We start from the raw sequence: 16,269 nt of genomic DNA, 5'->3' as shown, positions 1-16,269 counted from the left end.
CATGATCCTCAGATCATGCCCTGAGCCATGGACACTTAACTGAGCCACCCAAGTGCCCCTATTTTCAAAATCATTTTAAATTACTTGCATTATTCAACCTTACTACCTCTCATGACAAGAACTGTGATCTACCCCTTTAAGCCCTAAAAATCTTGCATTTGCTATATCCAAGTAACCGCACAATGAACATAGGGAGCCTTCATGAGACTATGGGTTTAGGGGTTTTACTGAGGGCAAAAGCCAAAGAATTTACCTCCATACCAAAACGAAGGAAGGCACTTTTTGGCAGAGGAGTCCTCTGAAAGAAGAGGTCTCCTCCTTTCTGTGTGTATGGTGGTCATCCTGAGGGAAGGACCAGGATGAACCGTGCTGACATGCAGCTGTTGGGAGGACCCCACAGTGCCAGGCTATTTCAGGACCACTGCACTTATAAGCCTGAGCCTCAATGGGGTCATGCATCCTTACTGGGGCAGGCTAAGTCGGCAGGAAGAACACGGGTTAGAAAGCACGTTCTCATCCCCGCTCTGGCCCCATGATGCTGACTAACCACAGACACCTGACCTGATTTCTTTGTCCTAAGTTTCATTTATCAAATGATGTTACACTAGATTAGATGGCTTCTCCTTTCATGTCAAATGTCAAATTCGTTTTAACTGTCACCATGGCCCAAGCTGATCTGGCTCCTTCCCATCTCTCTGGCTCGTCTTTCCTCTGATCAGTCCCCTTGCAGTTTCAGGGACGCACTAGGACCATTCCCACCCCAGCGCCTTTGTATCTTCTTGCCCTCTGCCGGGAATGCTCCTCTCCAGAATATTCATCACCTGTCTGGCTTCCTCACACCTTTAGGAGAGATTAATATCACAATCTCAAACTAATCTCACAGTCTCCTCAGTGAGGACACACAATTGCAAATCCTCCCTCCGCCCCCACCACCCACAGACATGGACGACAATACTTATCCCCCATTTTAGACATAATTTTTTTTCCTCCCTTGCACTTACTTCACAGAATCCCACCTATTCTGTTTTTTACTTCTTTGTTTATTGTCCACCTTTCCCACTAGAATGTCAGTGCTCCAAGGGCAGGGATTTCTTGAGTTCCTCATTTTAGTTCTTTATTTTTTTTCTTATGAGCAGGGCTCTCTATCTTCTCTTATCACTGGTGTATCCCCAGCACCCGTAAGAGAGCCTGATAGGTAACAGGAACTCGGGAAGTTTTGCTGAATGGATGCAGACACAGATGGATGCAAGGGGGGTGAGTGGGGTACAGCCCTCTTTAGCGGCTTCCAGCTCTGAGGTCTGTGCGCTGTGGTGCTTCTCGTGGGAGGGCTCTCCTCTACTACCACTGTACCAGGATGGACTCCACTACCTCCAAATATCATCTGTGAGAAATGCTTTCTATTGGGATTCAGTTCTATTTTCTAGAGTCAAAATTAATATCATTTGGGGGGCGCACAGTTACATCCATCTCCCCTAATTCCTTATGTAAAATTCCTAGGGAAAACAGAAGTGAGCTTCCCTACCGCTAAGATATCACATTATTTAACCTCAAGTGAAAAGAGGTTAGCAGGTGCATTTCCGCCGGCTCCACTAGATGGCAACATGGTCAGCGTCCACGGGTATCCAGGCCTGAAATTTACTAGCAACACACGCAGGAGAGCAGCTCCCACAAGCCTCTCCTGTCCTCCTCCACACACAGCACCGGCCTCTTCTCCCCTGGTAGCCTGGTGATTTTCAACCACTAATTTACAATCTGTTCTCATACGGTTCATGCTTACTTGCTGAATACATCTGACTTACCACTCCAGCCTTGGAAGCTTTGCGTATGATGCTTGCTTCTGCCAAACTGCAATACTTCACCTCCTTTTGAAACTCCCTCTCTTGTCACCCTCCCCCCACCCAAACTCACTTCTTCCAGGAAACCTTCCCAACCAAACCTGGCTCTGATCCCAACTGCACGGATGTTGTGAGCTACAGTCACAGGCATATAGCCATTTTCATATATTTGATAGAAGGTGCCTGGATACATAGGTAAAGAAAGCAGACAGAGAATCACACACACAGCTCTAGGCATCTGGTGAGCAAATAAATGTACATTTACCATAAATGATGTGCAGGTGACCACTTTCCATACAAAAAAAAAAAAAAAAAAAAAAGAAGAAGAAGAAGAAGAAGTAGTCATGGCTCTAGGAAATTGCATTGGCTGCCAAGGTTCAATTAATGGGCTAAGAAACTAGATATACTGATGCTTAGCTACGTCTTCCAGTTCCTAACCCCCTCCTCGTATTCAGCCGAAGCTCCAGAAAGTCTTTTGAGCAAACAAATTTTAGAGGAACTTCAACAAATATCTGGCATAGAGTTGAACAAGTGTGCAAAATCCTTACATAACTTTCAGGGCTATTTAAATTGTTTTATTTCCATGCTCAAGAAGTTTTCCAATTTACCTCAAAAATCAAACTGAGACTACTTGTAGAAGCTTTAACTATGGCTGAAAACAAGCCCAAGACATGTTTTAAAAGTACAAAGGCCCATATACCTGTTGAGTGAAACTGTTTATTGGCTGTTAGGGAGAACAGTATTCTGACCAACATCTACACAACAGGAGACGAAAAATAAAATGTCCCTGTGTTCACAGGTCACTGCCGGACACGCCGAGACCCAGAGACATCTCACAGTTAATAAAGACATGGGAAATGTAAAAAGGAGAAACTTTAAGTGAAACAGCTCTCCAATCTTACCAGAGTCCCATTTCTGAAGCATTTTGATCCTTCACTTATTTACAGAGAAACAATCGACATACAAATTTCAGATGCCATATTTTCCACCCACACTATTCTACCTCCCTCAGCTTAACGCCAGGTCCCCACACCCAGTCACAGAAAAAGAAAAGCGGTGATTTGTTTGACACAACCACTTTAAAGCCGTGACCAAATGTTACTCCCTTGCAGACAGCAACACCGTGTCACTGAGTCATTGGAACGTGAGTCTGAGGGCCATTCGAACTCACCGAGTTTCAGCATTTTTCCCCCGTCCTCGGTCAGGAGGACAGCTTTGGGTTGTCTTGGTTGTCACACAGCCAGCAGGAATGGACACAGCCACTTTGTTGATACTGATTCTATGGTAACTGTGTCGCCTTCAGGAAGAAGTCAGTCTTCCCTGAGAATAATTCCCAAGAATTTATACCATCCTTAAAAAAAAAAAAATCCACCATACGCTTCACGAGCACACAGAAGACACCGGTCAACAAGAGTCACTTTAAAAGTTGTCTTGCTTGTTATTCTGGGAGCTGGGTTTCGTCACCTGTAGTGGAATGCATTAGGTAGCCTTTAATTGTGAATCCGGAGAGGTCCCCATTTCCACAATGGGGAGAGCCCGCACTTGCCGCCCGTAAGTGCAGGCTCCGCAGAAACACAGGGATTACCTGTGATTGGAGAACAGGAGATGTTTTCAAAATCAAGCAGAAACAGGAAGTCTTAACGTTTCAACATGTTAGAAAAGAGGAGCCGATACTTAAAAAAAAAAAAAAAAAAGAGCAGCTCCAATCATAGATGCTGCCCGAGGAAAAATAAAAAATAAAAAAAGCTCTTCATTCCTACCTGGCCAGTATAAACAGGAATGTCTATTAATAGCAACTACTGCTCAGAGGTATTCTTGTTCTCAGGAGAAGCAGAGAACAGAGTTTGGACAATGTTGCGACTGAAAACCATTAGCCTTTCACTTGTGAAAAGAGTGTAATGTCTTTATAAAGAATGTGACTGTATCCAGGCATACACAATACACACAGGTCCTTATAGAAGGATCTATGTGCATATCTGATCCAATAATCTCTTCAGAAGCTTGTTGATTTGCCTGAGCATTTGGCAGTCATCGCCACCCACAAACTGTTCCCTTATCCATCCCCACTGGGCAAGCTTCTACCAGTCCAGCAAGGCCCACTTCCACAGGCACTGCCTCTATAAAAACCCTGAGTGTCCCAACCAGCTATATAAGATCTCACCTTCTTCCTTTAGCCCCCCTGGCACCTCCATTGAACTTCCCAGGGAAGACTTTCTGGGTACCTATCACAGCTGTCCATAAATGACCTTTACTGGCCTATCCGTCTTATCCCAAACTACACAGTAAGTTTCTTGACTTTATTTTTATTCTCTGTAGCAATGATACTGTCCTAAGGCTACCAAATACATGGCAAAAAAAAAAAGATACCAAGTGGAAAGCAAAGGACAAATACTCTGGAGTCCGTCCTGGTTCACATTCCAGCGACACCACTTCCTGGTTTTATAAAATTGCAAATTATGTCACCTCTCTGAGCAATTTTATTCTCTAGACAAATGCGAATAGCATCATCATCGGCCTCATAGAATTGCTGTCAGGATGTGAAGGGGACAACGGGAAGCAAATTACATCTTGCCTGATGCACATGGCGGGCTCAAGGAGCAATGAGCATTACTGTCGATCTGAATTATAAACCAAATGCCTACTACTGATTCTGGGAGAAGGTGGAAAGAGACACCAGATACACATCAATTTACAGATACGTTATCATTTCTTACAGTCTTCAGACTACATTATCGTGTGACTAACTCATGGCGGTTTGAAGCTTACACCCGAGAAAGCATCCTTCCGCATTCCCTGTGTTATGTCCCCAAATTCTCCCTGGGCCCTTCGTGCTATGACAATCCCATCAGAGACTAAAGGTCATAGGAGGGGCCAAGAGACTACATGCCTCCTCTTGGAAGGACAAGATTCTAATCCTATGACTTTGCGAACCCTAACCCATTGGCTGGAGGGGCTGGAGCTACACTGTGTAGACCTGGGAAGGGAAGAATGAAGGAGATGGCCTACAGCACCACAGAAAACAGCCGCCAACATAGCGGCATGGCCCTCGCACATGCTACAGGCCTCGTGGCCTGGCAGGGCCCTCACACACACTCCAGGCCTCGTGACCTGGTGACCGAGGCACCGGTTCAGATTTAACTTTGCTATGGCATGCAAGAATGCAGCTGGCTATCTTTTCTGGGGAGCACAGCTCAGCACCCCAATCCCCCAATCCCCCACTTCTGACACTGCTAATGATTAGAAGCCATCTTCTATGGTATTTCTTCACTATCTGGTGGCAACCATACGACTCTGGAACACCAGAGTCTTCTCGTCCATGTACATGTGCTCCAGGTTATCCAGGCACTGTCACTAATATCATCTCACTGTCCCCACACCCAGGGCAAGTGGATGGCCATCCCAGTTTCCACAAACACTGGCAGAGCCAACAGGGCGCTGCAAGCCCTGCCCTCCCAGAACTACCTCCTGGGCGCACACTCTCTCTGGCCTAGTTTCATCGACTGTGTATCACGTACCTCAAGAAAAATACTGCCTGACAGTTACCCACATCCTTATCGGCCGCACATTCAACAAAATCACCACAACAATCATGAAATTTGTGCCTGCATGAGAAAGATACCTGCATCTGTGTACTTTATCTGATTTTATAGCCTTAGAGACAGAACTAGAGATGGCTACAAAACACCTTGACCTTCCTGCCCTGGCATTTCCAAGATGCTCCCTAGTCCCTGGGGTATGCTGTCCCAGCCACCAAGAAGAGGGATGATCCCCTTCCCCTTTAGGTCTCTCCAGACCTCCTCTCCTCTGCTTCCTCCAGCCACCTCAACTCTTTCAGTGGCCTCCCAAAAACCATGGCCCGCACCACAGCCTCCTCCTCAGCTGGACTTGCTTCTCTGTGTCCCCCTGCTCTTCTTCAAGGACGAAGAAGTCCTGGGCAGAGCAGGGAAGAAAGTGGGCCAACTGGGAATCATTCCAGAAGAATCAGTGCCTGAGTTTGGCAAGGTACTCCAGAATATCTCACAGACGCTGCCACAGAGACAGCAGGTGGTCAGACCCACCCTCTCTCACCAGGGAGGCTCGGTGCTGGCAGAGAAGCACATGGTTCGTGCCCAGACCTGGGTGGGAAAATCCCACTGCTGTCAGGCACCCTCTCGATCCCAGGAAACATGCATGATGCTCTCCCCACATTCATTCAGTCCTCACAGAAACCCCGGGAGGTGCGCGCCGTGATTCCCAGGTTACAGGTGATAAGCGTGACCTCCGCATACGTAAGGTACCTGCTCAGTGCAAATGCCAGCCTAGGAACCCAGGTCTGGCTTGCCCTGAACCTGTTGGCTTTACTCTCTTCATATCATATTCACCAGTGTCCTTGGCTGACCAGACAGAAAGCACCAACAGCTCAAGCATCTAGAAAATAAAAGGAACACCTGGCAATCCACCTTTCCAAGCCAGGAGAGCAATGGGTGAGACAGTGTGAGTTGGAGCCCGGGGTGGGTGGAGGGCAGGCCAGTGCTGGCATCAGAGACAGGACTTGGGGCGGCGGCGGGGGCGTGACTTCTCAGATCTGTTCCTGTGTCGGCTGCTGTTCTCAGCCTCCCCCCCGAAAACGGGTACACAAATTAATAAGCATGGGGGTGGCAGACCTTTCTATCATATTGTATGTGTTTCTAAGTTTCAAGCATAAATTTTATACAATGCTACTCAGAGCCCCTCCTCCCACCAGACAGGACCATCTTTCCCCTTTCTTTCTTAAAATTCACATAACCTCAGTGTTGGCAGGACCTTGGATATCCAACCTTGTTGCACAAGCAAGGGAAATGAAGCAGCCCAAGGAAGCCCAAAGTGTGCCTCAAATCACACCGCTAGCTGGTGAAACCGTGCAGCTGCAGTGACGACCAGATCCTAGGACTCCAGAAGGAGCATTTATGTCTGTCTTCCTCAGACGCAGCCTCCAAGCTCTCTTCACACCCGCACCACCAATGAAAACACTAGATCAGCATTTACAAGGCAAAAAACAGAAAACCACCGAGCATCTGCTCTAATAAATATGCTGGCACTTGAAATGTGGTTTACTTTCTGCTGAACCGAATATAAATGGAATCCTGAACTTTCTAGCATTCTTCCATTGCAAACCTCCCTGTGAAACCGAGTGTGAGCCTGAGCGAGGAAACATTAAACTAATTAAACTTTCCATTTGCCAAGAAAAACTCTCCAATTGCATAGTCAATTTCTCTATAAATTTCTAGAATTTCTAGTTAATATACAACATATGATATTTCCCAAGCTGAATTCCTCCGCATCCCTCCCCTGCCAAACCCCATTATTCTTCTCTGTGTTTTAACCTCTCTGGCTTCCACTACCACCCTGTCCGTGGTCACTGCGGATTCCTCTCCCAGCCTGGATGGTCATTCATTCACCAAGTCTCACCGCCTGCCTGCTGTGCTTCCGCTGTTCTCCTTCTCATTTGGATTCTGTGAAACCCTTTGCTTTAGAGGTGGCACAAAGTGGTTTCTTGAAAAGACAACTTTCCAGGGAATGCCAGCAAGCAATTCTACTGGTCCTTCCTTCTTTAGAGGATAGAGAGCTTTGTCGATATACAGGGTTTTGGGTTTTTTTTTTTAAGATTTTATTTATTTGTCAGAGAGAGAGAGAGAAAGAGAGAAAAACACAGGGAGGGGGAGCAGCGGAGGCAGAGGGAGAAACAGGCTCCCTGTTGACCAGGGAGCCCAATGCAGGGCTGGAAACCAGGACCCTGAGATCATGACCTGAGCCAAAGGCAGACGCTTAACTGACTGAGCCACCCAGATGTCCCTGTCATTATGGTTATTTCCAAACCTAAAGTAAAAAAACAAAGCAAAGCAAAACAAAACAAAAACCCCAAAACATAACTTTCTGAAACTTGTCTGTTTAGAGAATCATCAGAAACTACAGCATATCTTGAGTAAAGGTTCTCAGATTTTTCTCTTCAGGAAAAACACCTATCAGGTTTGACCATTTGCAGGGAGGCTTCTCTAGGGCCCCGTATCTCACCCACCCATTAGTCATGCAGACCGGAAACCTCAGTGTCACTGTGGACCCTCGCTCCCCCTGCCCGCCCCCAAACCCTCCTGTTTCCCCACCTCTGAAATGCCCCTTTTGCCTCCCTCATCACTAACCTCCAGCCAGGCTGCATCCTCGGCCGGAACGGCTCCTTCCACTTAGCTGCTCTCCCAGGACATTGTCCCAAAGTGTGACTCTGTCACCTAACACCACCATCTGTGCCGAAATCCGAGTTTAAAATAGGCTTCAACATCCTCATTCATGTGCCATCCTCTACACGGGACTCGGGGTGCCCCCCAGTCCCAGCCACAGCCAGCTTCCCACTGTCCTCCCTCTGGACCTCTGCTCACCCGCACTCCCTGGCCTCTCATGTCCTTTCCACAATTCTCAGTCACAGACCACAGCCAGTGTCCCGAGGCTCAGCTCACATGAGGCCGGCAGGATGCTGGTAGCCAGAGACCAGCTCCCACTCCTGACTCCCTATGCCGCTTGGAAGCTTTTGCCTAGCATTTAGCACATTTTGCTCCATGGGACAGCCACTGCTGTCCCCATTTCCTCCTCTGTACTCCACTGTACCTTCGCAGATGACAGGGAGGTTGCTCCATTCATTTGACAGCCTCTACCTGTATTTATCCAGTACCTACTGCATGCTCAGTACTGACTTAGACGCCGGGAACAGAGTGTGAAGGAAAACACACAAGGTTGCCTGAGCTATGAAATTAACATTCGATGGGGGAAAGAGACAGCACCCAACAAAACACATAAATAATTGAAGGACAGATGGTGAGAGGTGCCAGACTGGAAATGAACAGGGAACAGTGACGGAGCCCACTCTGGCAGAGGTGGCATAGAAGTGTGCCAAGAGCCAGAGGAAAAGCAGGCCAGGCGGTGGGAGGAACAGGTGCACCAGCCCAAGACGGGACAACTCAGCACGCTGTAGGGAAAGGAGCAGAAAGGGGGCCGGTGGGGCTGCATGCTGGAAGCACAGGGAAGAAGGGTGTGAGAAGCAGATGGGAGTCAGGCAAAGGCCGGAACAGATAGTGCCATATGGGATATGGTGAGAGGTTTATATGGTGAGAATGTGAAACAGGACCAATGTCTGGAAGGCAGAGTGGCAGGAAAGATCAAAACCTGAAAACTCCACATGTCCTTTGAACCACTTCCAGGAATACATCCAATGAAACAGGGACAAGTGTGGGCAGCTGTAGTCCAAGGGAGTTGTGTGGTGTTCTTATAATCATGCCGGAGACTGAAAGCAGCCCGAGCATCCGCCTGGGGGATGGGCTAAGTGAATTACAGCATGTCCATATCATGGCACATAATACAGTCTTTCAAACCAATCATGCCAAGTAATTAATAACAAGAGAACTCTTCGCAAAGCCTACAAAGCAACAGATAAAAGAAATTTTATTAAGGATCATATAATTTTTGTAGAGAAAAACTAGAGGTGTACATAAAAAGCCTGGAGTGATAGTCTCCGAAGATTTTTCCTGGGTGGTGAAATTAAGGAGTACCTCCCCCACCCCCCACCATTTTTCATTCTTTCCGTTAAATGATAGTTGATAAATAAACTAGACAAGCATGTGATACTTTCGTAATAAACAACAACAACAAAAAAGATTTTAAAAACCTTTGAGTAACAAGAAGGCATAGCAGGTTAGGTATCCTAGGAGATCAAAAAATAAATAAAGGTGGCTGATCCAAAGATGGGCCAGGGCAAGCTTCTGTCTTTTCAGGGAATCTTCAAAGCCAAACAGAAAAACAAACCATAAAAATTCCCAAGAACTCAAGGCAGGAAGTGTGTCATTCCCTTCTTGTTATCCCTCTGACTCAGCACTGACTGTTGGCCCTTCTAAGCCTCGTCATGAAGAGGTTACAGATAGGAGTTTAAAGACGACAGTGCTGTGGAAACCTCACCCAGGAGCTCCCAGCCCTGCGGGGGATGTCTGAAATACAGACCCAAATCTTCCAAAGGGAAAAAAAACCCTTCCCCATTCTCCTTTAGATTCATGACAAGGCAGACCGAGATATTCCCCAGTATATCCCTATAGGTTAAACACGATTAAGTTCCTGTCTGTTCCTTTTCAATCAGATCGGCTGCAGATAAGACACAAGCACGCTGCCAGTGGTGTTCCAGACTCCTTCCCAAACAGGTTTGAAAATGCAATCAACAGTTCGGACAAGTTCCAGCACGTCTCGGGGCACTCGGATCCTGGCTTACGCATGCCCACAGTGAAAAAACTCACCGCAGAGGCTCACGCCACTACCAATCTCCCCCCCCCCCCCACAGCCAACCCGGGGCCTTCCTGGGTCAGGAGGGTAGTTTGCTTCCTCTGCACTGTTTGGCCAGCCTCCCAAGCTCAGCCCTCCACCACCATTCAAAGAGCACAGCCGGCAAATAATTTGCTAGCAGACGCCACATACTTCTCTTAGTTCTTTTTTTTTTTTTTTTTTTTTTTTTTAATAATCCCCTGGAAACCACAGAGCTGAGGAAAACCCATATGCAGGACTATTCGACAAAACAGAAATTTTCAACTCTGGAAACCCTTCAGTTTGTAAGGCAAGGTAAATCAGAATCGGAACATGGTGACGATTACCATTCAGAGCTCCTGCCTTCCCACATTTAGTCAACGAATGTTTATTGAGGTCTTACTGTGCCTTGTGGTAGCCCTGAAGATTCATGATAAACAAGGGGCCAGAGGTGGTCATGTGCATGTATTCAGGTGATGGCACTGGGGGTGTGGAAGGAGGGAGGCAGACACTTCCAAGAAATTTCAACAGGTCCAGCCCGCTGAGAACAGGTTATTAGGATCCTGCCTCTAAGGGCTGTTTAAAAGTTAAGACTTATTTCCAGTACAGTATATTAGGCAGGGGATGACACCATCAGATAGGCATTTGATAAAGACCAATGATAGCACAGGAAGCCAGACTGCTGTGGGGGTGGGATTGGGGGAACAACCCATCCACCCTTAAAGTAATCTAGATAAGAGGTGATGGAGGTGGCTTGATCTTGGTCAGTGGCAGTAGACAGTGACAAGCAGTGTGCAGATTCTACAGCTATTTCATATTGGCAATACTGATCACAGTGGCATGGGATGGGGCATAAGGATGAGGTAGAGGGAGATGCCTTATAGATTTCGGGATAGTCAATTGCATGATTCACTGGGAGGAGACTGGAAGAGAGGCTTGGTAAGTTTACCTCACTACACAGTGAAATTGAGTTGCCTGTGGGACAGCCGCTGGACATGTAGGTCTAGAACCTGGACAAGAGATTGGGCTTGAAATATAAAATTAGACGTCACTGCCAGGGAGGGAATCTGGAGGCTCAGGAATGGGTAGGAAGAGAGTGGAATCAGAAGAACAGCAGAAAAGTCAGACCAAGGCCAACATTTGAAGGGACAAACAAGAGGGACTGGGCCTGCAAAGGAGATGAAAGGGAAAGGAGGAGAAAGGAGCAAGAAGATAACCAGGAAAGTAGGTCATCAAGGAAAATGGACAGGACTTGATATTGGATTTGCTGTGTAGCCCCGAGAGGAGGAGGAGAGGGACTCGAGTTCACCTAGGCTTTGGGATTAAGAGCTGTGTATCCCATGTGCTAACTGAGAGGGGCAAATACAGGGGAGAAGCAGGTATGGGGGGGCTAGTGGGAGTGGGGGAATGAAGATGCCCATCCCTAGAGGAAGTGTAAAACAGACAACAGCATAAATGAGCGTGGGATCTAGGAAAGATGGATTCCATAGATTAATTGGGAGTCATTAGCTGGTATTCAGTATTGATTCCACAGGACTAGATAAAATCATCTGGACTCTCAATCCTGGCCACCCAGTAGTAGAGTCAGGTAACAAAAACAAACAAGTGAAACATTTTAACAACGGATGTTCATGGTCTTCCCTGGGGATTCTAGATTCCTTAAAGAGGGCCTACCCACCCCTGCATTTTTTGCAGACCAAGCCAGGTTAAGAATCATTGCCCAGAGTGTGGAGAGGAGCCAAGGATGGAGCTAGGGCCCCTCAGAATGTAGAGAGCCTCCATAGGGGAGATTACTGATGTAGGTGGAAAAGAGGAAGCCAAGTCAAGAAGGCGTTTTAAGAAGCGGGAGGGATGGACGATGCTGAATATGGCGGAGGCTCTTGAGGATGGAAAAGTGGCTATGGGATTGGTTAAAAAGGAGGTCTCTGGTTTTGGAGAGTGGCAGGAAGAGAAGGGACACTGAGAAGGGGAGACTATATGCAGACACAACTCTTTTGGGGTTTTCGCTACACTGGAAAAGCAGGACAGGAGCCAGGAAGCTACTCTGGGGTGAAGAATTTTGCTTGTCATTTGCCTTTCCAGGCAGTGGATGAAAAGGCGCGTTCTGATGCTGATGAGGGTGTGCCCAAGTGAAGAAAGCAGCTGATGTTGAAGAGGAGGGGGGATAATTGCAGGAGGGCTTCTAGAAGCCAGAGACAAAAAACCATTAGGCAGCCTGAACTCTTGAATCTGAAAGGCCCCTTCAAAGGCTATGTCTTCACTCTTTACTTTTTGGGGGATGCAATCGGTCCTAAAAATTGCAGAATGGCTAGACTGGAAAGGACTTTATTTTTTTTTTAAGATTTTATTTATTTATTTGACAGACGGAGATCATAGAGAAGCAGGCAGAGAGAGAGGAGGAAGCAGGCTCCCTGCTGAGCAGAGAGCCCGATGCGGGGCTCGATCCCAGAACCCTGGGATCATGATGACCTGAGCTGAAGGCAGAGGCTTTAACCCACTGAGCCACCCAGGCGCCCCTGGAAAGGACTTTAAAGAGCATCTGATCACATGCTCCTTCCAGGTCCACTTTCTCAAATTCCCATGTCCTGTCCCATTCATGGTCTTCCTGATGACCCCCCCATTGGAAGGGAATTCCTAGAGTTCTTCACTCCATCCACCCCTATCTACCCTTCACCAGCCCATGGTGCATGAACTCTTTGGACACTTCCGAAATGAGCTAGAATCTGTTTTCCCACAGTTCTATCCACTGGCTCTGGTTACATGCCTTCAAGATACACAAAAGTTGTCTGCTCTCGCTTCTATGCCTTTCAAACATTTTCAGCTACAAACTCTCACCCACCCTTTGCATTCTTTATTCCCTAAGCCAAATCAGTTCTTTTTACATACATGGACAAACAGGTCCTTGTTCTAGGAAATATCTAGATAGGGGCTACCAATCGACCTAAGTGGTCTTCAATATGATAAAGGTATAGAAAAACATACTGAAATAAAAGTTATACATATATATATATGTATATATATATATGTATATATATATATACATATATATATATAAAACGCACAATAACACTAGTTTCTAAGAAATCAAAATGGCCCAGACTATTTGTACTTCAAGATTTGGGCTGGATCTACTTGGTCCTTAAGCACTGAAGTGATTCTCATTTTCCCATTCTGATCCCAATCCCAGAGAACAACACCCACCCCCCCGCAACACAGACAAACACACACACACCCCACATATGGTCACTCACTCAGACCTGCAGGTAGAAGAATATTTTACCAATTATTTTTAAGTACACCTACTATGAAGCAAACTTTGACCAGTTCTCATGACAGCTGCATTTTTATTTTTTTTTTTTTTGAAGATTTTATTTACTTATTTGACAGAGAGAGAGAGAGAGAGAGAGACAATACAAGCAGGGGGAGTAGGAGAGGGAGAAGCAGGCCTCCCGCTGAGCAGGGAGCCCGATGCGGGGCTCGATTCCAGGCCCTTGGGATCATGATCTGAGCCGAAGGAAGAAGCCTACTGAATCAGCCACCCAGGGGCCCCATGCCACTTGAATTTTAGGGGAAAAAAAAATCTCTATACCATAAGCATGGATTAGTTTCCTACATACTTCATACAACAAAACTTCAAAGGCAGAGGAAGGGCTTGAATGTTTACATATTCAAAGAGAACTTCCAAAAATGCAATTATAAATTAAGTGAAAATCACAGCTACAAAAACCAGGCTTGGATGAGGGAGTCATTGCTAAAACTCCATGAAGAAACAGGATATTTTATCCCAAGCCTGACATTTGGAATATTCTCGCCAAATACCACATGAGCTGTTACTGTTCTAGTCTTAATTTAAAACATTTCAACCAGTAGGTGTAAAAGGAACACAGCACACAAGAGTATTGGCGTAGTGCCCTCAGGTTACACTACACTAGGCTGAACAAGTTTTATGGCTATTATACTAATTAAGGCAAAATGCACATAGTGGGGCTTGAAATGTTTACTGAATGAATAAAGTACATTACATTGGAGTCACAGTTTATGCAATAGGAAAAAAAAAACTCAGGAGAAAACTGAAAAAGGATTATAATCCCAGATTTATACACACGAATTGAATTCTAGAACAAAAGCTTGATGCAGTTGATGGAACATTAAAGGTACCACCTGAAGTCTCTTTAAAGGAACAAATTAAAAAAAAAAATCCTCATTCAACCACCTGCATAATATGACCAATGAATTCAGAGCAACTTCAAGAGCCCTAAATATTCACTTTCATCAGTTTTTGGAAACACAGTTTTGAGTATATGTAATATGTTATATGCATACTCATACCAAATTCAGTGCCTTAGCTGAATACTTTTTTTTTAAAAAATATTTTACTTATTTCTTTCACACAGAGAGAGACAGCACAAGCAAGGGGCATAGCGGAGGGAGAAGGAGAAGCAGGCTCTCCACTGAGCAGAGAGCCTGATGCGGGGCTCCATCCCAGGACCCTAGGATCATAACCTGAGCCAAAGGCTCAACCGAGTGAGCCACCCAGGCTCCCCTCAACTAAACACTTTAAACTTCCCAACTGTATAAAACATACAAACAACTTATTTATGGCCAAGATCTTTTAACGTGTCATACTCTGGAAACTTGGATGTGTCCAGAGTAAGTCAGAGTTCATAAGATTTATAATTCAGTATAATAAATGCAGGTTAAAGTTAACCTGTTATAAAAGTATTCCAAAATGTCTCAAAATCAAAGAAAACAGTACTGTGCTAAAATAAAAAAATGCCTTTCCTAGCCTCCTCTTTTCCAATGGGAAGGAAAGAAAAACCCGAAGAATTCTTAACAGCACATAAAATCAGATTTTTTTTATAGCCCATGCATAACCACTTTCAAATGGTTTACTCCCTCACTTTAGAAAACTTCGTATTAAAAAAAAAAAAAAAGCAACTCCCAAGCTTATTTTAAAATCATTTATTTTGGCTAATTTTTATGGATTTAATTTTCCTAACTTTGGTCTTCTTCCAAGCCATTCCAGAACAATCAATTTGTGGAACCACAGGAAGAGATCCTGCCCCAAAAATCAGAACCAGGAGGTGCACCAGCTACAAACACAGGCCAGGACCTCATCATCAGACCACATCATCAGACCACATCATCAGACCACCACGACAGCAGGCGTGGAAAAACTCAAGAGGGTTTTAGGCATTCACAAAGCTGTATCCCTCTCCTCATCTTGCTGGGAGGCCAAAAATGTAAACTTCTACGTGCTGTGATTTCCTCACCATGGGCATATCCATTGCTCTGGCATACCCTATATATTAAATCCGATGATGCTGGAGCATTGCTTCTCAACCTTAGTACTCCTGACATTTTGTGCCCGACATCATAATTCATTACAGTGGAACTGTCCCATGCATTGTAATATACCCACTCACTAGATCTACCCACTAGATACCAGTAACATACCCTTCCCCTAGTTGTCACAAGCCAAAATATCTTCAGATATTGCCAAACATCCCCTGGGGGGAGTGAGGGAGGGCTTGGAAGAGGCAAATTGCCCCTGGTTAAGAGCTGCTGTTCTCAAGCTCTGGTTCTTAGTTACACTTTGGAAACACATGAGGAATCTTCAAAAATACTGATTTCTAGTCTCACTCTGAAAGATGGTGATTTAATTCATTCGGGCTGGGTCCTGGGCATCTGGATTTCTAAAAGCCAGGAGATGCTATCAGGAGCCAAGTACAAGAATCCGTGCCCTAGAATACATCAATGACCCCAAGCAAGTCACCAAATCAATGTCACGCAACATCAAAATGCCTTCTATTCCCCCAGATTAGAGTAGTCCTTATCTTGGTACCAGAATCGACATGGTGGCAGTAAATAGAAAAAAGCAGAGGAAACAGAAAAAGGTTAACGGTAGCTCTGACCTGTAAACTTCTTTTCCCTTTTGATTGAACGGGAACTAGAGCATAAAGATTTAGTTGAATCCCAACGCTGCCCCTCGCAAGCACGGGGGTACAGAAACCAAGCTGCAGGGGTAGAAAACACAGAACTATTTCTTCACGGTGTGGAAATGTAAGCTCTCCCAGAAAGACACTTTTTTTTTTTAATAAATTTTATTTTATTTTTTTAAACATATAATATATTTTTATCCCCA

At 45.5% G+C, this 16,269-nt stretch overlaps 1 protein-coding gene across 2 annotated transcripts in view; it reads right to left on the bottom strand.

Moving 5' to 3' along the window:
* TNFAIP8 (TNF alpha induced protein 8) overlaps positions 1-16,269 on the bottom strand; it is a 113,203-nt gene that overhangs the window by 57,667 nt on the left and 39,267 nt on the right. Inside the window, exon 1 of one of the 2 annotated variants that reach the window (XM_032845605.1) lies at positions 3,007-3,149. The exons of the other annotated variant lie outside the window; for it this stretch is intronic. Within the exon in view, the coding sequence (XP_032701496.1) occupies positions 3,007-3,019 (13 nt within the window). The 5' untranslated portion in view covers positions 3,020-3,149. Of the gene's footprint in view, positions 1-3,006; positions 3,150-16,269 lie in introns of those variants that run through there. 2 annotated transcript variants of the gene reach the window in all.

Source organism: Lontra canadensis, unplaced genomic scaffold (genome assembly GCF_010015895.1).
Source record: "Lontra canadensis isolate GAN:19392208 unplaced genomic scaffold, GSC_riverotter_1.0 scaffold167, whole genome shotgun sequence".
Lineage (NCBI taxonomy): Eukaryota > Metazoa > Chordata > Mammalia > Carnivora > Mustelidae > Lontra > Lontra canadensis.
The sequence above is the reverse complement of the archived record's forward strand: the minus strand, read 5'-3'. Positions and strand labels throughout refer to the sequence as shown.